Consider the following 14,461-nt stretch of genomic DNA (forward strand, 5'->3'; position numbering starts at 1 on the left):
CTGATTGTGATAATCAGAAATTGACGTAAATTGTGCTATCAGCCGTTAGGAAATATTCAAAAATGACAAGAATTATTTCAATAGCAATATTTATTTATATATTAATCATACAGAGTTTTTAAAAATCAACCCACAAAACACAAATATATATACACATATATATGTATCAATTTGACTGGCGGCTTGCTTAAAATGATAGATAATGATTTTTGATGAGAACAATAATATACAGAAATCAATGGATAAATAAAATTACATGCACTTGATGATAGATACATAGTTATTGTCAATTTGTCGTCGTCAAGAACCTTACAACGTTGTATATGGATAATTAAGCGACTTCCAAAAACTTCCGAATCACTAACGATTCGTTCACCAAATAGATTTGATTGAAATGAAATCACAGGACAATATTACTGGAATGGAAAAATAAAATATACGAAAATGCTAAGCCGTTTTGGGTGTCAGAAACATTGTAATGGGCCCACTGTTTATGATAATGAAAAATAATGCGAAATAAACTTTGAATTATTTTTATCCAGTATTCATTATACGCAGCTTAATCTAGGGCACATACTATATTATAAAACTTTATGTCTATTAAATAAAAGGCTACAGAATAATGACAGAAACTCTATTTCCTGATGATATTATGATTCGTTATGAATGGAAGGTGGAAATCAGAGTTGAAACAAAAAATTCAAAATGAGTGCGTCGAACTTCAAGTGCTAGAGCAAGTTTCCTCATTACATACTTTTCATCTTTTAAACTCTTTTTAAACTTCAAAATATTGCAACGAAATGTATAAAGTTATTTTTTCTGAAAAACATACTAACACATAATTACAGCTGTGATTAATACTTGGAGCTTTTTCAACGTTTTATTGCGGGCCAAAATTCATCGAAAATGAGTAAATATATGACGAAATATAAAATGATCAAAAACGTTGCAGAAAAGTAATATTAGAAAACGTCAACTAAACCCAAATTTCGTAGTATTTACTGAATTATGTATGTTGAATTCATCCAATATCCCTAGTAACGAGGCGTCATGTAAATGTTTTTTTCTTTAAAAACGGACATTAAATTAGCGGGCAACGATTATATGATTTATCTGTGTATCATGTACGACACAGAGTACATTTTAAATTTTGAATATCAACTGAATTCATGTGTTATGATTTATAGTCAAAGTGCATCATATTTTTCTTTTTCTTTCGTAGCATTTAAGCTGGGCCAACTTTGTTTGTGCTGACTGTAGTCATAGCCGACATAGATGACGGAGCCATACTGGATGAAACAACATCTTCCGCCCAGGGATGTTTTCCATTGAAAATGTAACGGATCGTAGCGTCGCGAAACTGAAATTGATAAAGAATGAAAATTAGATTATAGTTTATCGATCAAACTCATCAACTTTGCTATCGATTTTATTCAACAGTCTCGGCCATCGTTGTGAAATCGATATTTATTACAGTAATCCATTATCGGTATATAAAGAAAATAATAAGGTCATTTGAACGCGCAAAAATCTGTCAAAATAATATCTGACATTCATATAATTGTAGTCGGGGTGAACCGAGTACGGTATTCTGATTATACAGCATTCGTAGAGCCAGATGAATTCATTATTTACACCAATAGAGTTTATTTTTTCGCGAAGAATTTCGAGTTCATTATCAATCATGCCAGGTTGATGAAATCAACTAACTTGGATGTCGAATTTGCATACATTTAACACTTTGCCCAGCAGCTGAAACGACATAAAACAACCTATCTCCGAAATTTGAAAAAATATATATCATTTTGTACAATTAAAAAAGTCTAAAACTTATATAATTACTCCGGTAGTGCACTGAAGCAGCAGTAAGACCCATTGAACCCCAAAACCTTAATATAGACAAATAGTTGATATTTTTAGTAATGAAAATCGACTGTGGAAGTACACAATTTTGCTTGTTTATCTCAAGTAAGGTTGAATAAAGGCTATATAAGAAACCAAATCAATCATGTATAAGCATGTATTTTTTATATTATGTAATCCATAATGCCGATGAAACGGAAATAATTTGAAAACTCTAATACAAATTTTGGCATTATGCCTACTACGATAGGAAATTATTTTGTAAATTTATGCATGGATTTAATGTTGTAACAAATCAAATTAAAAAAGCTCTAATATGTGGTATGAGATGAAGACGCTGGAATGATGTTTTATTATCCGTATTTTTTATATTATGTAATCCATAATGCCGATGAAATGGAAATAATTTGAAATTTCAATTCAAATTTTGGCATTATGCCTACTACGATAGGAAATCATTTTGTAAATTTATGCATGGATTTTTAATGTTGTAACAAATCAAATCAAAAAGCTCTAATATGTGGTATGAGGCGAAGAAGCTGGAATGATGTTTGATTATCCAAAGATTTTCTGTTTTTGATTATTCACACCTTCGGATCATTTATTTTTGACTGCATGAAATTTTTCTGACATTGCGATGGTCACGTCAGTTGATCGGCTTTCTTGTCCATATATATGAGCATTGCTATCATGCTCTTTTTTAAAATATTATTGTCCTTTTCTATCGAAATAGCTTTATTATATTTTTTGTTTACAGAAATATTTTTTGATAAAAACTCCTTCTGTTTTTTTTGTCACTAAAATTCTGAAAAAATCGGAAAATTCGAAAAGATATACCTAAATAAGCTTTAATAGTGATTGGAATATAGAAGATTGGTTACTCATTCGAAGATTACTCATTCGATTTTGAATAACAACAAAAACTGTATTGAATGGATTTAGCATGCAGACATATTTTTGGAGTAGTTGCCAATTTCTAATAAATTAGTATATTTTGCTAATTGTTTGCCAAAATTTGGAAGAGCTGTTTATACATACATAAGTATACATACTTGTTTGTTGAGTCCAATGTAAATCAGGGGGTTGTAGACAGTTGCTGATTTTGCAAAGAATGCAGGCAAGGCAGAGAGAGCGTAATTAGTCTGCAAAATAAGATGTTTTAAGGAGCACTTCGATTAAGAATATTATATAAAAATTTTAATGACAATCATATTAGTAATATAATTATTATTAACAATTCTTTCATAGCATGTAAAACAAATAAAAAAACCTTCAAAAATATCCGGTACAAATATATCATACCCTTATTGGCGCATAACTCGAAAAGTAAAAAAAGAGTGGTCTTTGATATGTTTTTTTATCTTCTAAATCAGGGATGTTCAACCTTTTTTTCAGGAGGGCCAAATACGAGTAATTGGGCGAAGCCGCGTGCCGCACCTTTATTTAAGACAAACTTTCTAGTAGTTGCAGGCACAAAAATTGTTTCGTTTTGTTATTGATTTTACGGCATTGATAGGGTCCTTGCAGAAATGGTGCGGTAAAACGCATAATTTTCTAAAGAAAACTGCTATAAATTCGAATTTATTGTCACACCCGCTTTAAATGAATTCAGTGAGAAACTCGTTTTTATAACATAGTGTATTTTGCAACAGGATTTGCTTGCCAGTTTTACTAACGCAGTATGACAGTGGCACTCAGACACTGGTATGGACTTTGCGACGCAAAAGGATTGGAATTGCTCCCACGTACCAGATTAACTAAACTAAGACTCGTTTCGCGGGGACATCGTTCAAAATTGGCACTTCTTCGCGGGCAGCATAATATTTCCTTGCGGGCTGCATTTGGCCCGCGGGCCACAGTTTGCACACCCAAGTTCTAAATCATATAGTATTTCTTACCTGGTAGGTTATCACGGTGTACATGGAGACAACGGCATACGGAGTCCAACAGAAACAGAAAGCAAAAACCATGACAACCACCATCTTCGTCACTTCCTCGTCAGCACTAACTCCACGACTGCTCTGAACCATGGTTGCTTTTTTCATCTATAAAAATGATGATTTTTTGTATCATTTTAAGTTTTGTTTTCTACTCATATATACGTGAAATTTAGAACTTCGGTGGTAACTGAAAGCTCAAAGTTTATCAACTGTCAGATACTTGTCAATTCACTTTTTATAAATACTTGACGAAAATTCTTAAAAAGACAAAGCATGTTATAAAGATTTGATAATATAATATAAAATGGCATTATTAAAAGAAGTAAAAATAAAAATACAAGGATAGTGCTTTTAGAAAATCTGTAAAAAAATTTCGAAGTATATGTAGTATTAAAAAAAACTGGCGCTTTTAACAATAAAAGTCTGTTGCTTATGTCAATTTTAGGCCGACCTCACTATATATTCATGGTTGCAGTTGCCATTTTGTTTCAATTAATATTTTTCATTTAATTGATTCACATTATTTCACCACCCTAGCATTGTAAATGGTTGACTTTTTAAATCAAATAACACTAGTATAACGTATTATATATTTAATATATATATATATATATTTCAATTGCGCTTTAAATATCCCCAAAATAGATTATTGATGATCACGATTTATTGTAAAATTCGAATTCTAGAAATACAATTCAGACGCTTCAGTTTTAATCATTTTCAGATTAAAATGTCTAATTTCAGATCGTTATATACTCATCACAGAACAAGATGGAGTAGCGAGTACCTAACTATTGCTCATTTCTCACTATATTTTTTATCAATGGATCCGCGTGTACTGAATACAAGGTTATGTCATAAATAAAATTGTTAAAGTGATGCAAGACCCTCGAACGACTCAATGAAACAATCAATGTTTTGTTCATTAACAACAAAACTAAGATTAAAAGGACATCCTGAAGTATGCGCACCAAGACGGCGCACAACCTGAACTCAAGTTGTGTACCAGGTTAGGGTTCAGGTTGTGCGACATCTTGGTGCGCATACTTCAGGAGTACCGATTCAAATCTATTTGTTATATTTATCATATACCGAGTCATTGTGCCACTGATTGCCCCTGGTATGAAAAAACAAGTCAATTTGATCTCAAGTTAGTAGGATTGTTCGCGCAGCACAGATTGGATGCAAACGAAATATCAATTGATATATGCAAATATTTTACCTCACGAAGCTTCATGATCAGTTTTGTGTAAGAAATAGCGATGATGAAAAAGGGAACCACAAAGCACCATACGAAATACATGACGATGAACATTCTCTTTCCTGGTTCAGTAACGAAATAGTTTGGTGCGCAATTGGTTCCGATTCCTTCAGCTTCATATCCGTCCCAAAATATCATTGGTGGGGTGTTCCACAAGATAGAGTATATCCAGGTAAACGCAATTCCTAAAAACAAAAATAATTTATCATATTAGTGTGATATTATTATAGATGGGTGTCTAACAGTTGCATAAGTTATAAATTATCATAAGTATAATATATTGGAAGCACATTCCGGATGTTTTTGGACTCTGTGGGAGAAACCTAGGGGCTCCGCGAGCTATTTACTTATTAAAATACTTGGCTATTTTCGTAACTGTCAAAAAAAGCAATTATATATGACATTATTAAAATTTGACAATAACGTGGTAATTCAATTATGACATTATCTATAAGTCCCAATAGATATTGCCAGATTTCAATTATCGCATTGTTGCCACAATTCGACACTAATTTATTGAAATGTTTGTCAAGTGTCAAATTTACAGCTTTAATTAATATAATTTATTTTTATATTTATTTCTAGCTTGTATTAAATTCAAGGCAGCGAAGACATCAGAGTCATTAATAATTAAACAAAGTAATTTTAATTTACTCGGGAACATTAGTAGATAAGTAACAATATATGTTTTTGTTTTTATATTCATAAATTTATTGAACGGTTCCGTAATTAATAGTCAACATCTACACGGGCTCCATAGCACCAAACGTTAGGAAAGCCATGATATACACGACTTAAATATCTGCCGGTAGAAAAAGATATGAAGTAAATTTCATCGATCGGTGTGCGCCAATTCTGCCGGGAAACAAGGGGTTATTAGTGGCATAGTTCCTTGTGATAAGTGTATGTACATGGACAAAATGGACACGTATATAAAGAGAAAAATATAAAGCGGTTTATTGTACGGATTTATTTGACTCCATGCCGAGAGTGATAAATCTCATGAAGAATTACAAGAAGGCACTTACCTATTATTGCGTGCTTTTCATTGAATCTTACAGGTCCGAACGGTTTGCAAATGACAAAAAATCGTTCAAACGCCATCACCGCAATTGACATCAGTCCAGCAATACCTGGAACATTATATAAACATTTGTCTGACATTTTTTTCGTTGTTTACACTTTATATCGATTGAAATTGGATAAAAACTCTTTATTGAAATTATAAATTTCACACGACATCCATTTACAGATCAGTCAAAATATCAAATAAACCCAAAACTCAGAACAAGTCGAGTCATTTAATATAACGACCTGGACAAAGAAGAATATCATAGCATTGAGGATTTTCACCAGGGCGGGCGGCCACGGATCGATACTCCGGGGGCCACAAGCAAAGACCTCCGCTAGGTACAATTTGTAAAAACTATTCTTATTTCAAGCAAAGTAACTGAGTTTTATTCTATGGATCAAATACATTTAATCTTTTGCTTTCGTTTGTTGTTGTTTTTTCCTAAACATGGCGCGTGAAATAAATGATGTGACCACAGGTATTGAGAGTGTTTGTGGACCACGGGTCATAAAAGTTTCAGAACCACTGCATGGGGTAGAACATGTTATCAAAAAAAACTTTAGAATCTCATACATAGCTGTATAGATTTGAATATTATCAAATTTCCTGAGAGTCATGATATCTAGCATGAAATAGTAACAAATGAAAAACCCTTTTAATTACCTCCAACCGAAGCGATGTAGCCTTCCATAGTGCACATCCATTTCCCAGCAAAGAAATGTCCAGCTACATTAGCCATCACGTTCAAAGTGTTGCTTGAGAGAACCGCCAGTAGATCAGCGACAGTCAAATTAATGACAATATAATTAAGGGGAGTCCTGATACTCTGAAAAAAAAGTTTTGTTTGATATTTATTTGAACCCGGTTTATATAAATATGTAATGTTTATATTGTTGATTGCATTTAGAATAGAAAAGCAACAATACTGCAAACTTTTCGTCGTAAAAAGTTGAGCACATTACACTGCTAAATAAAGTATAAGTCGGATAACTTCGAGGTCAGTCAGTATAATAACTTCGGGGTGAACCTGAGACTTCCCAAAAGTTATTGTTCCATCGTAGGTAGGCTGATGTAAATGTTTTTAAGTGTAAAAATTGCCGATTTGCTGATTGAAAAATACATATTTTATTAAACAAATGTAAGTATTTAAAAATCGTTTATTTGTCCACATTGCACGTATTCTAAATTGCACATTCGTGGCTGTTTGCGATAAAAATTTAGTACCATTCCAATCAGACTCACTTACTCCAATCAGACTCACTTACTATTCAGCATAATATAAGTTAAACATGCGTGTTAAATTATAATATTTTTTGAAGATGCTCATCGGATAGAAGTTTGTCGTTGCGGGGAAAATGGAACTTCAAATGAACCCATAGGTCAATGAGCAAATTCGAGTAATTAATCATTTAAGATGACTAACAATGACAAACGGGGTCATCTTTGGGTCGACGAATATTTATCGGTCAAATCAAAACATATTTTTCTTCTTACAAATACGTAATAGATGAATTTACGAGGAATCGCAGACGGATCATCTCCTACGTGAAGTGCCGTAACTCGACAAACTATCGATATATATCGATCTTGTCTTGTACATTGAATCATTCGCATATTAAATTAAGCCCTCGACGTCATAGTGTACTTAATCGGGATTCCAAACCACCCCGCCCACCCCCTGAACTATATCCATCCCATGAGATGCAAGCCATGATAATGCACCATATTTCGTATTCTGGTGGATATTTGTGATGATTTAAGTGATATTAACAAATTACGGTATAGCCTACTGTTTGACCCTTCGACGAATCAAAATCTTATAAATAACAAGTTCGAAAATAAAAGAATTGACATTTTGAAGAGGGGGTTCAGAAAGTCATGCCCAGACAATGACCCAGTAGCCTTAAAAAATTTCTCAAAAATTTCGTTCAGTTCGTTTCGTTTACTGTCGATGTTATCGATCTCATTAAATTTCCTTTTCTGAAAAGTATGACCTTTACCAGCAGACCATAATAGAATTACCGAATTAGCTTCGTTCAAAAATCAGCATTAATAAAATTTAATCTTATAGTTTAGAAAACAATGACTATATTGTGAATTTCATGTTATAGAGTGGAGAAGTCTTAATGTCTTATTATTAGTGGTACAATACTGGAGCGTAATTTCTGCTAAATTATTATTTAAAACAAGTTTGATAAATGTACAGGAAAAGGTTTGGAATTTGATAATGTGATTCATAAAACACATTAAATTTATCTAATTTTTTCAATTTTCCATCACAAATTTTACAAATTCGCCTGTACATTCTAAGATGTCATTAACAATCTAATCATGGAAAGTTTTAAGTGAGAACACTAGTTACTTTCGTGTAATTCAATGTTTTTTTGTCTATTTTGTTGCTGTTTATAAACTCATTTAGCGTGTTTTACTTCGTTACTTAGCGTAGTTTTCAATCATGGACCGAGTGCTGTACAAAAATAACTTTTATTCGGGTCTATGAAACATAACCCCTTGTTTACAATTGGATTGTGATATCAGTTTTTGCTATCATTAGAGTTACACTAGGAGACGAAGTTTTTACCGAATTTCAGAATTCTAATAAGTGAAATTTTTAACTGAAGAAATCTAAAAACGAATTGCAGTCTGGAATTTATCAAAATAATGGTAGTTAGGAATCGAATATTGCAATTGAAGTCCAAATTTCGCCAAATCAGAGCTTGTATTTTGAATTGTTTCAAATCGGATAAAATTGATATTTTCTTGCCTGTACCTGAGTCCCAACTAAAAATCGACAAGGGAAAATTAAATGAGAATTGAAATACGCAAATGTTCTGTGTTACAGCTGTAGAAACTAAAATAGGAACTGCAGGTCAATATCAAATATCCCAGGAAAGCTCTTGTATAAAACGGTTAATTATTCTATTCCACAATCCTATTACCAACAAGGACATAATGTTGGAGAAACTTTTGACTCGGAATAATAAACCGTTAACGCACAAGTTAGCATATTATATTATTGATTTAACTCGAGCATGCTCTACTCGTGTATTTTTGATGAGGTTTATCGCATCGCCCACACTAAACATCAATATGTGCAACAATAAATGAACATACCCTGCTTCATTAACTGCAGGACACCCAGAAACAGCAAAAAAGAAATCATTGCCGTCTAGCTCAAAGGTGATTTTTGTAAAGCAAATGTGAGCAAAATTTGCTGATATCTAATGATGATTTGAAAGTTGGAAGACATAATTCAGTTTGATTAACAAAAAGTTAACAAAACAGCAAAGGCTAACGAGTAAAATGAAAAGCATGTCTTACCCCATCTTTCTTCGTTCTAAGTCTGACGTCGATTTAATTAGTAGATGTCACATCTATCTATATACGCGTTGTATCTACTCTTATAAATGAAAAATTTGAATGAAATGAAAAATAAATTTACAACATACCCTGTTATGGTAAGCCGTGAGAAGAACAAGCATGTTGAAAGAAAATGAGCAGACGAACAGAAATGACATATAAATTGCAATCATCGAGTAGTAGAATCTGCTGACACGTAGAGCGTGAGGGGGATTCCATGAATCCCAGACAGCTGGGATGTCATCGTTTATTGCTGTGACGTTCATGATACCTTGAAAATAAACAAAAAATATTTTTAGGATATTTTCTATATAAAATTCAGTTAGAATTAAATGTGTATGTCATGAGTTACATGATGAACCCGCATAAGAAAATATAAATAAATTTGCGAACTTTAGATGAATGGTGGTAAATAAATGCAAATCAATCAAAGATAAAAAAAAATTGTGTTCGCAATTCGAATAGTTGAACAAGTCGGCAAACGGAATTGATTCAATATACAATGATACGGTAATCATATCATGCCACAATAGGTATATTTATTTATCTTTTTGGATGCCTAATTTGCTGTGGGAACCTGACGAAATGCAGCGGCCCAGTGTTTCGTTCGGCCCAATCAAGTTCAAGGTTTCCATTGCTGAATTAATATAATTCTGAATGAATTTTCATTGCGAAGAATCTGTGATCTTTTGCACTCGCTCCGCAAAATAATTCAGTTGTCATCACCGTGCTAAACAGATGCCGACCCTTATATAACGCTGGGGAATAAATATGTCGAGTAAGTCGAAATATACACAAAATATATCCATGATCATTTTGAGTTGAAGAATGAATGCTATAAATGCATTTCAAAACTTATTAGCTAGATGCAGAGTTTCAAATTTAATATAAAATTTTGATTAAAATGTTCCAAATTTGAATGATTTGCGCAGATTTTAAAACAATTCACTTTTAAATCACAATCTATATACATGTTTCTTTTTAGCGTACAAAAAAACGCTAACGAGTTTAACTACCGGCGGTGCAAAGAATACTCTCTCATTGTCTTCTATACGCGACTCCACCATTATACATATATATATATATATATATATACTATGCCTGACAAATAGCGTTGATGTATGTTTTATTACTGACCTGCAGTAGGTGAGATAGGCTATGTACAATATTAGCAGGAATCTCCGTACTTATATACGTAGCGTCCATTAAGATCATGAGAAATACGATATGAAAAATCGATTCGAGAATGTCTTGATATATAAACCATTGTTTACTGAATTCACGTATGAGGTAAACGAGGTGGAAAGCACGATAAGAGTAAACTGATGAAGGTCACATTAAAACTTGGTTTTACAAACTTTTTTGTGACCGTGTAAACGAATGACTCAGTTATCAGGTTTAACTCATACTCTAAAGTACGACGGACACTCAACTGGCGGACCGCGGTCCGAATCCGGACCTTTCGAGTATTGGATTTGGACCGCACCAAATTATTTATTTTGGATCATTAGCCCCACTTTTTGAATTTCCTATCATAAAATGATTTTCATAGTTTTGAATATATAGGAAAAGAAATATAACACCATAATAAACAATTTTTATATGCTACTAATCATTAGTCGGTCGAGGAAATGCTCGTTTAAGGATGCCGAAATATCAGTTCTGGAAAGACCGGACCCAAATAATTTTGAAGTTTTTTTTTGCGGACCTTCGATAAAAATAATTGAGTAGCCCTGCTCTAAAGTACGACGGACACTCACTTAGTCTTAATTATAAAATAAAATGTCGAAAGTTTGAGACAAGGTGGGTGTGGAAAACAAATTGGCATTTCACAGTAAATAAAAGTTAGCTGCTGCATATATACAATACACAATACAATTTCTACAACTAGAACAAATCGACACAGTTTGATAGAAATATTTCACATTGTTATGAAATACAAACCTGTGGTGTTTGGATAATTCATATAATCATCATCGTCATTTCCCATCGCAAATTGTTCCAGCCAAGGATTTACGTCGTTACCTTGATTACCACGCATTGTCCTCATTTTATTGCGGCTTGGCGTTTAGTGCAATATTTAATGAACAAACTATAGTAAGAAAAGGTAAAAGTGTTAATCATAAAACTACAAAATATTGGGTCATATGAATTTGTATGTGATTATGACAATTCTATACCTACATATACCCATGAATTGTTTTTACTAACTATTTAGATAATGACTGTCGCCTTCTATCATGCTTCGCTTCTATACGTATACATGTATGTTAAGTAGTTGTCTCGTTAATAGCATTACCCATGGCACAAACTCAATTTTTATGCAGAATAATTAGTTGTATTAGGGATATATTGCGCCGAATTCGCGTTTAATTCAGTGTGTATAATTATATAAAAGCAAAGTACGATCGATTTATTAAAACGTAATACTTCACTTTATGAATGCAGTCGGATTCATGTCCAATAGTCAATAGATCATTATTGTGCCAAGTAATTAATGTTGTACGATACTTTACATCAATTGTGTTCTGTTGTTGATCTGAGCTTTAACCAGGTGCAATAATATCACCTAGTAATCCACAAGTCACGTGGGAGATTAATTATTTCATGAATTATTTATAAATGTGAAGGATTGATGCCATTGTAGGTATTTGATTCATTAGAACCTCCAAATTAACTCAGTTTGTGTGAAAATAGTGAACAACAAAATTAATTAATCCTAAAATTGCATTTAGGAATTTCGTGAAATCTAATTTCGAAAGGTGAAATCTTTTTGGTACGAGTCAATTTAAAATTAAAATTATATTTTAGGGTATATTCCACCAATTTAAAATAAAACTTTCCTTTTTAAGACTTTCTATAAACTTGGAAAAAATTTTTAATTTCCACGACATGGATTGAAACTTGATTAGAAATGTTTTACCACCATCACAACTAGAGTTAATTGAACGTAATCAGTTTTCGAAAAAACATTTTTAATATTTAATTATCGCAAAACCGAAAGTGATTGTGACGTGAAAAATCTTATCTGTACTGTTTATTTCTTATATTCACGTGGTTTGTAAAAACGTATAAATTTCGCTATTTCTCAATGTTGATTAGAATAAGATAGATCTAAGAATGTATACAGTAATATATTGTTGGAAACTGCAATGAAGCTTATAAGGTGTTTCAATTGATTATTCTGTATCGCCGGTGGCTATCGTCAGGTCGAAATTTAGGTTCCTGAACTTAAAACTCTGGTGTATCAAACAAGGGTAATTTTGTAAGATTTATATCAACCAACTTTGCTAAATTGATTATGAATTCATATATAGCATATGCTGATATTATAAACTATGCAGACACAGCTGGTACTTGAACACCACCTATTCATTGAAACTTCTTATGTTTCCACAAAGAACTCATACCATCAAAAAGACTTTCCTGGTTAGAAAATATTACTGAATTTGTCACAGTCAAGGTGCGTAGTTCAGATTTTCTAACCCCCTAAAATAGCGATGCTAACATAATTAAACCTAATGCGCCAGCCAAATGCCTCAGTCTCACAAAGAAGGAATCAAAATCGGATTTAAATCGATCTTCTACTCTTGGGCGATAAGTACTTAACAAACTTCAAAGCATTTTCAACATTTTCAAAATTTAATAAAGATTAATTAAAAATAAATGTATACAACTTTATTTTAAATGACGCGTAAAATTAGACAGCTTTTACAAATACGCTAATTGGCGTCAAAATCTTTCCCCAAAGACGTCGATAATCATATTTAAAAATGCACACACTGGGTAATTTGATCAAATATTTCATCTTCCGTCTTTCATATATTTTTAGATATGGGACATTTTGAACTACGATATTTACATCCAGAGTGAGTTTCGAATTCAAGAAAACATGCAGATTGAAAGGATCTAACCTTTGAAACTAGTATAATAATAACAACCGCGTAAAGTTGTAACGAACATGCCTCATGTCAGTAAAATTGATCAGCTATTATAGAAACTGAGGCTGACATCACTTCTACTCTCATAGATACTCGAAAACGTCTGAACATCACAATATAAGGCCTGTAATATCATTAGTCTGCCTTTTTTTTGTTGTACAGAATTTTATTGACAGAAATTCAATGACTTCAAATATATTTTACTTGATTTTTTGCAAATCGGTATGGGGATTTTAATATGTCCATTGATGTTGTCATTTTTGCTCCCGTATTAATATCTTATCTTACTGGTTTTGTCACTTCCTGATTGATTTCCAAAATATAATATTTGACCCTACCCGTATGATATTCAGTTGAAGCAAGTATGAAGAAGTGTGTGATCAACCAGAGGTATCGCATTTTTTCAAATACGTTATCGGTTGCAGCGTTTCGAACAACTAAGTTTCCGATTGCAGAAATCTCGATACAACGATTTGAATACAAAATGAGTTAGTGGCACGACCTAGTGCACGATTGGATATAAAATTCCTATTATGGTAGTCATATATATTGAATATAATAAAAATATATTGTATTTGAGAGAAAAATGAATTAAATGAAGCTGAAATAGGCCACGAATAACTTTCATTTGTGACAAAATAAATATATACCTCCTGTTTTCGTGGTAAATTTAAGCTAATCATATTAATATTTGAGAGCTATTAACCTTACCACAAACCATGGTATCAAATATTAGTAAACTGTGCCGCTTCGAACTCTTGCTTTATTTTATAAACAGTATATGTGCATGACGAATTGAAACTTTGGAGATATTGATTCATATTTACTGTTAATAGGTTTCGTTATTATGTTATTTGAGTAGGAACAAATGTTTAGATTTCACCTAGTTCTTTAAAATCATTTAAAATGTAACATAAGGGTTGTTGTTGTTACTTGGCGCTCATCCATGCGACTTTGTTTAAACAAAACGCTATTCGCTTACAATATCTTTATTCCCAGAGGGTGTAGCTAACGATTGCGGACG

The 14,461-nt window shown here is 32.5% G+C and overlaps 1 protein-coding gene across 1 annotated transcript; it reads right to left on the reverse strand.

Annotated features, from left to right (window-relative positions):
- Positions 1-150: 150 nt before the first annotated feature.
- Positions 151-11,588, reverse strand: LOC120328224 (parapinopsin-like). Its single transcript, XM_039394654.2, has 8 exons — positions 11,441-11,588; positions 9,586-9,767; positions 6,800-6,962; positions 6,093-6,197; positions 5,026-5,249; positions 3,762-3,908; positions 2,916-3,005; positions 151-1,360 (listed from the first exon to the last, which is right to left on the reverse strand). Exons 1-8 carry the CDS (start codon positions 11,544-11,546, stop codon positions 1,226-1,228), a joined length of 1,152 nt encoding a protein of 383 aa, XP_039250588.2. The 5' UTR covers positions 11,547-11,588; the 3' UTR covers positions 151-1,225.
- Between the last annotated feature and the right edge of the window lie 2,873 nt (positions 11,589-14,461).

Source organism: Styela clava, chromosome 7 (assembly GCF_964204865.1).
Source record: "Styela clava chromosome 7, kaStyClav1.hap1.2, whole genome shotgun sequence".
NCBI lineage: Eukaryota > Metazoa > Chordata > Ascidiacea > Stolidobranchia > Styelidae > Styela > Styela clava.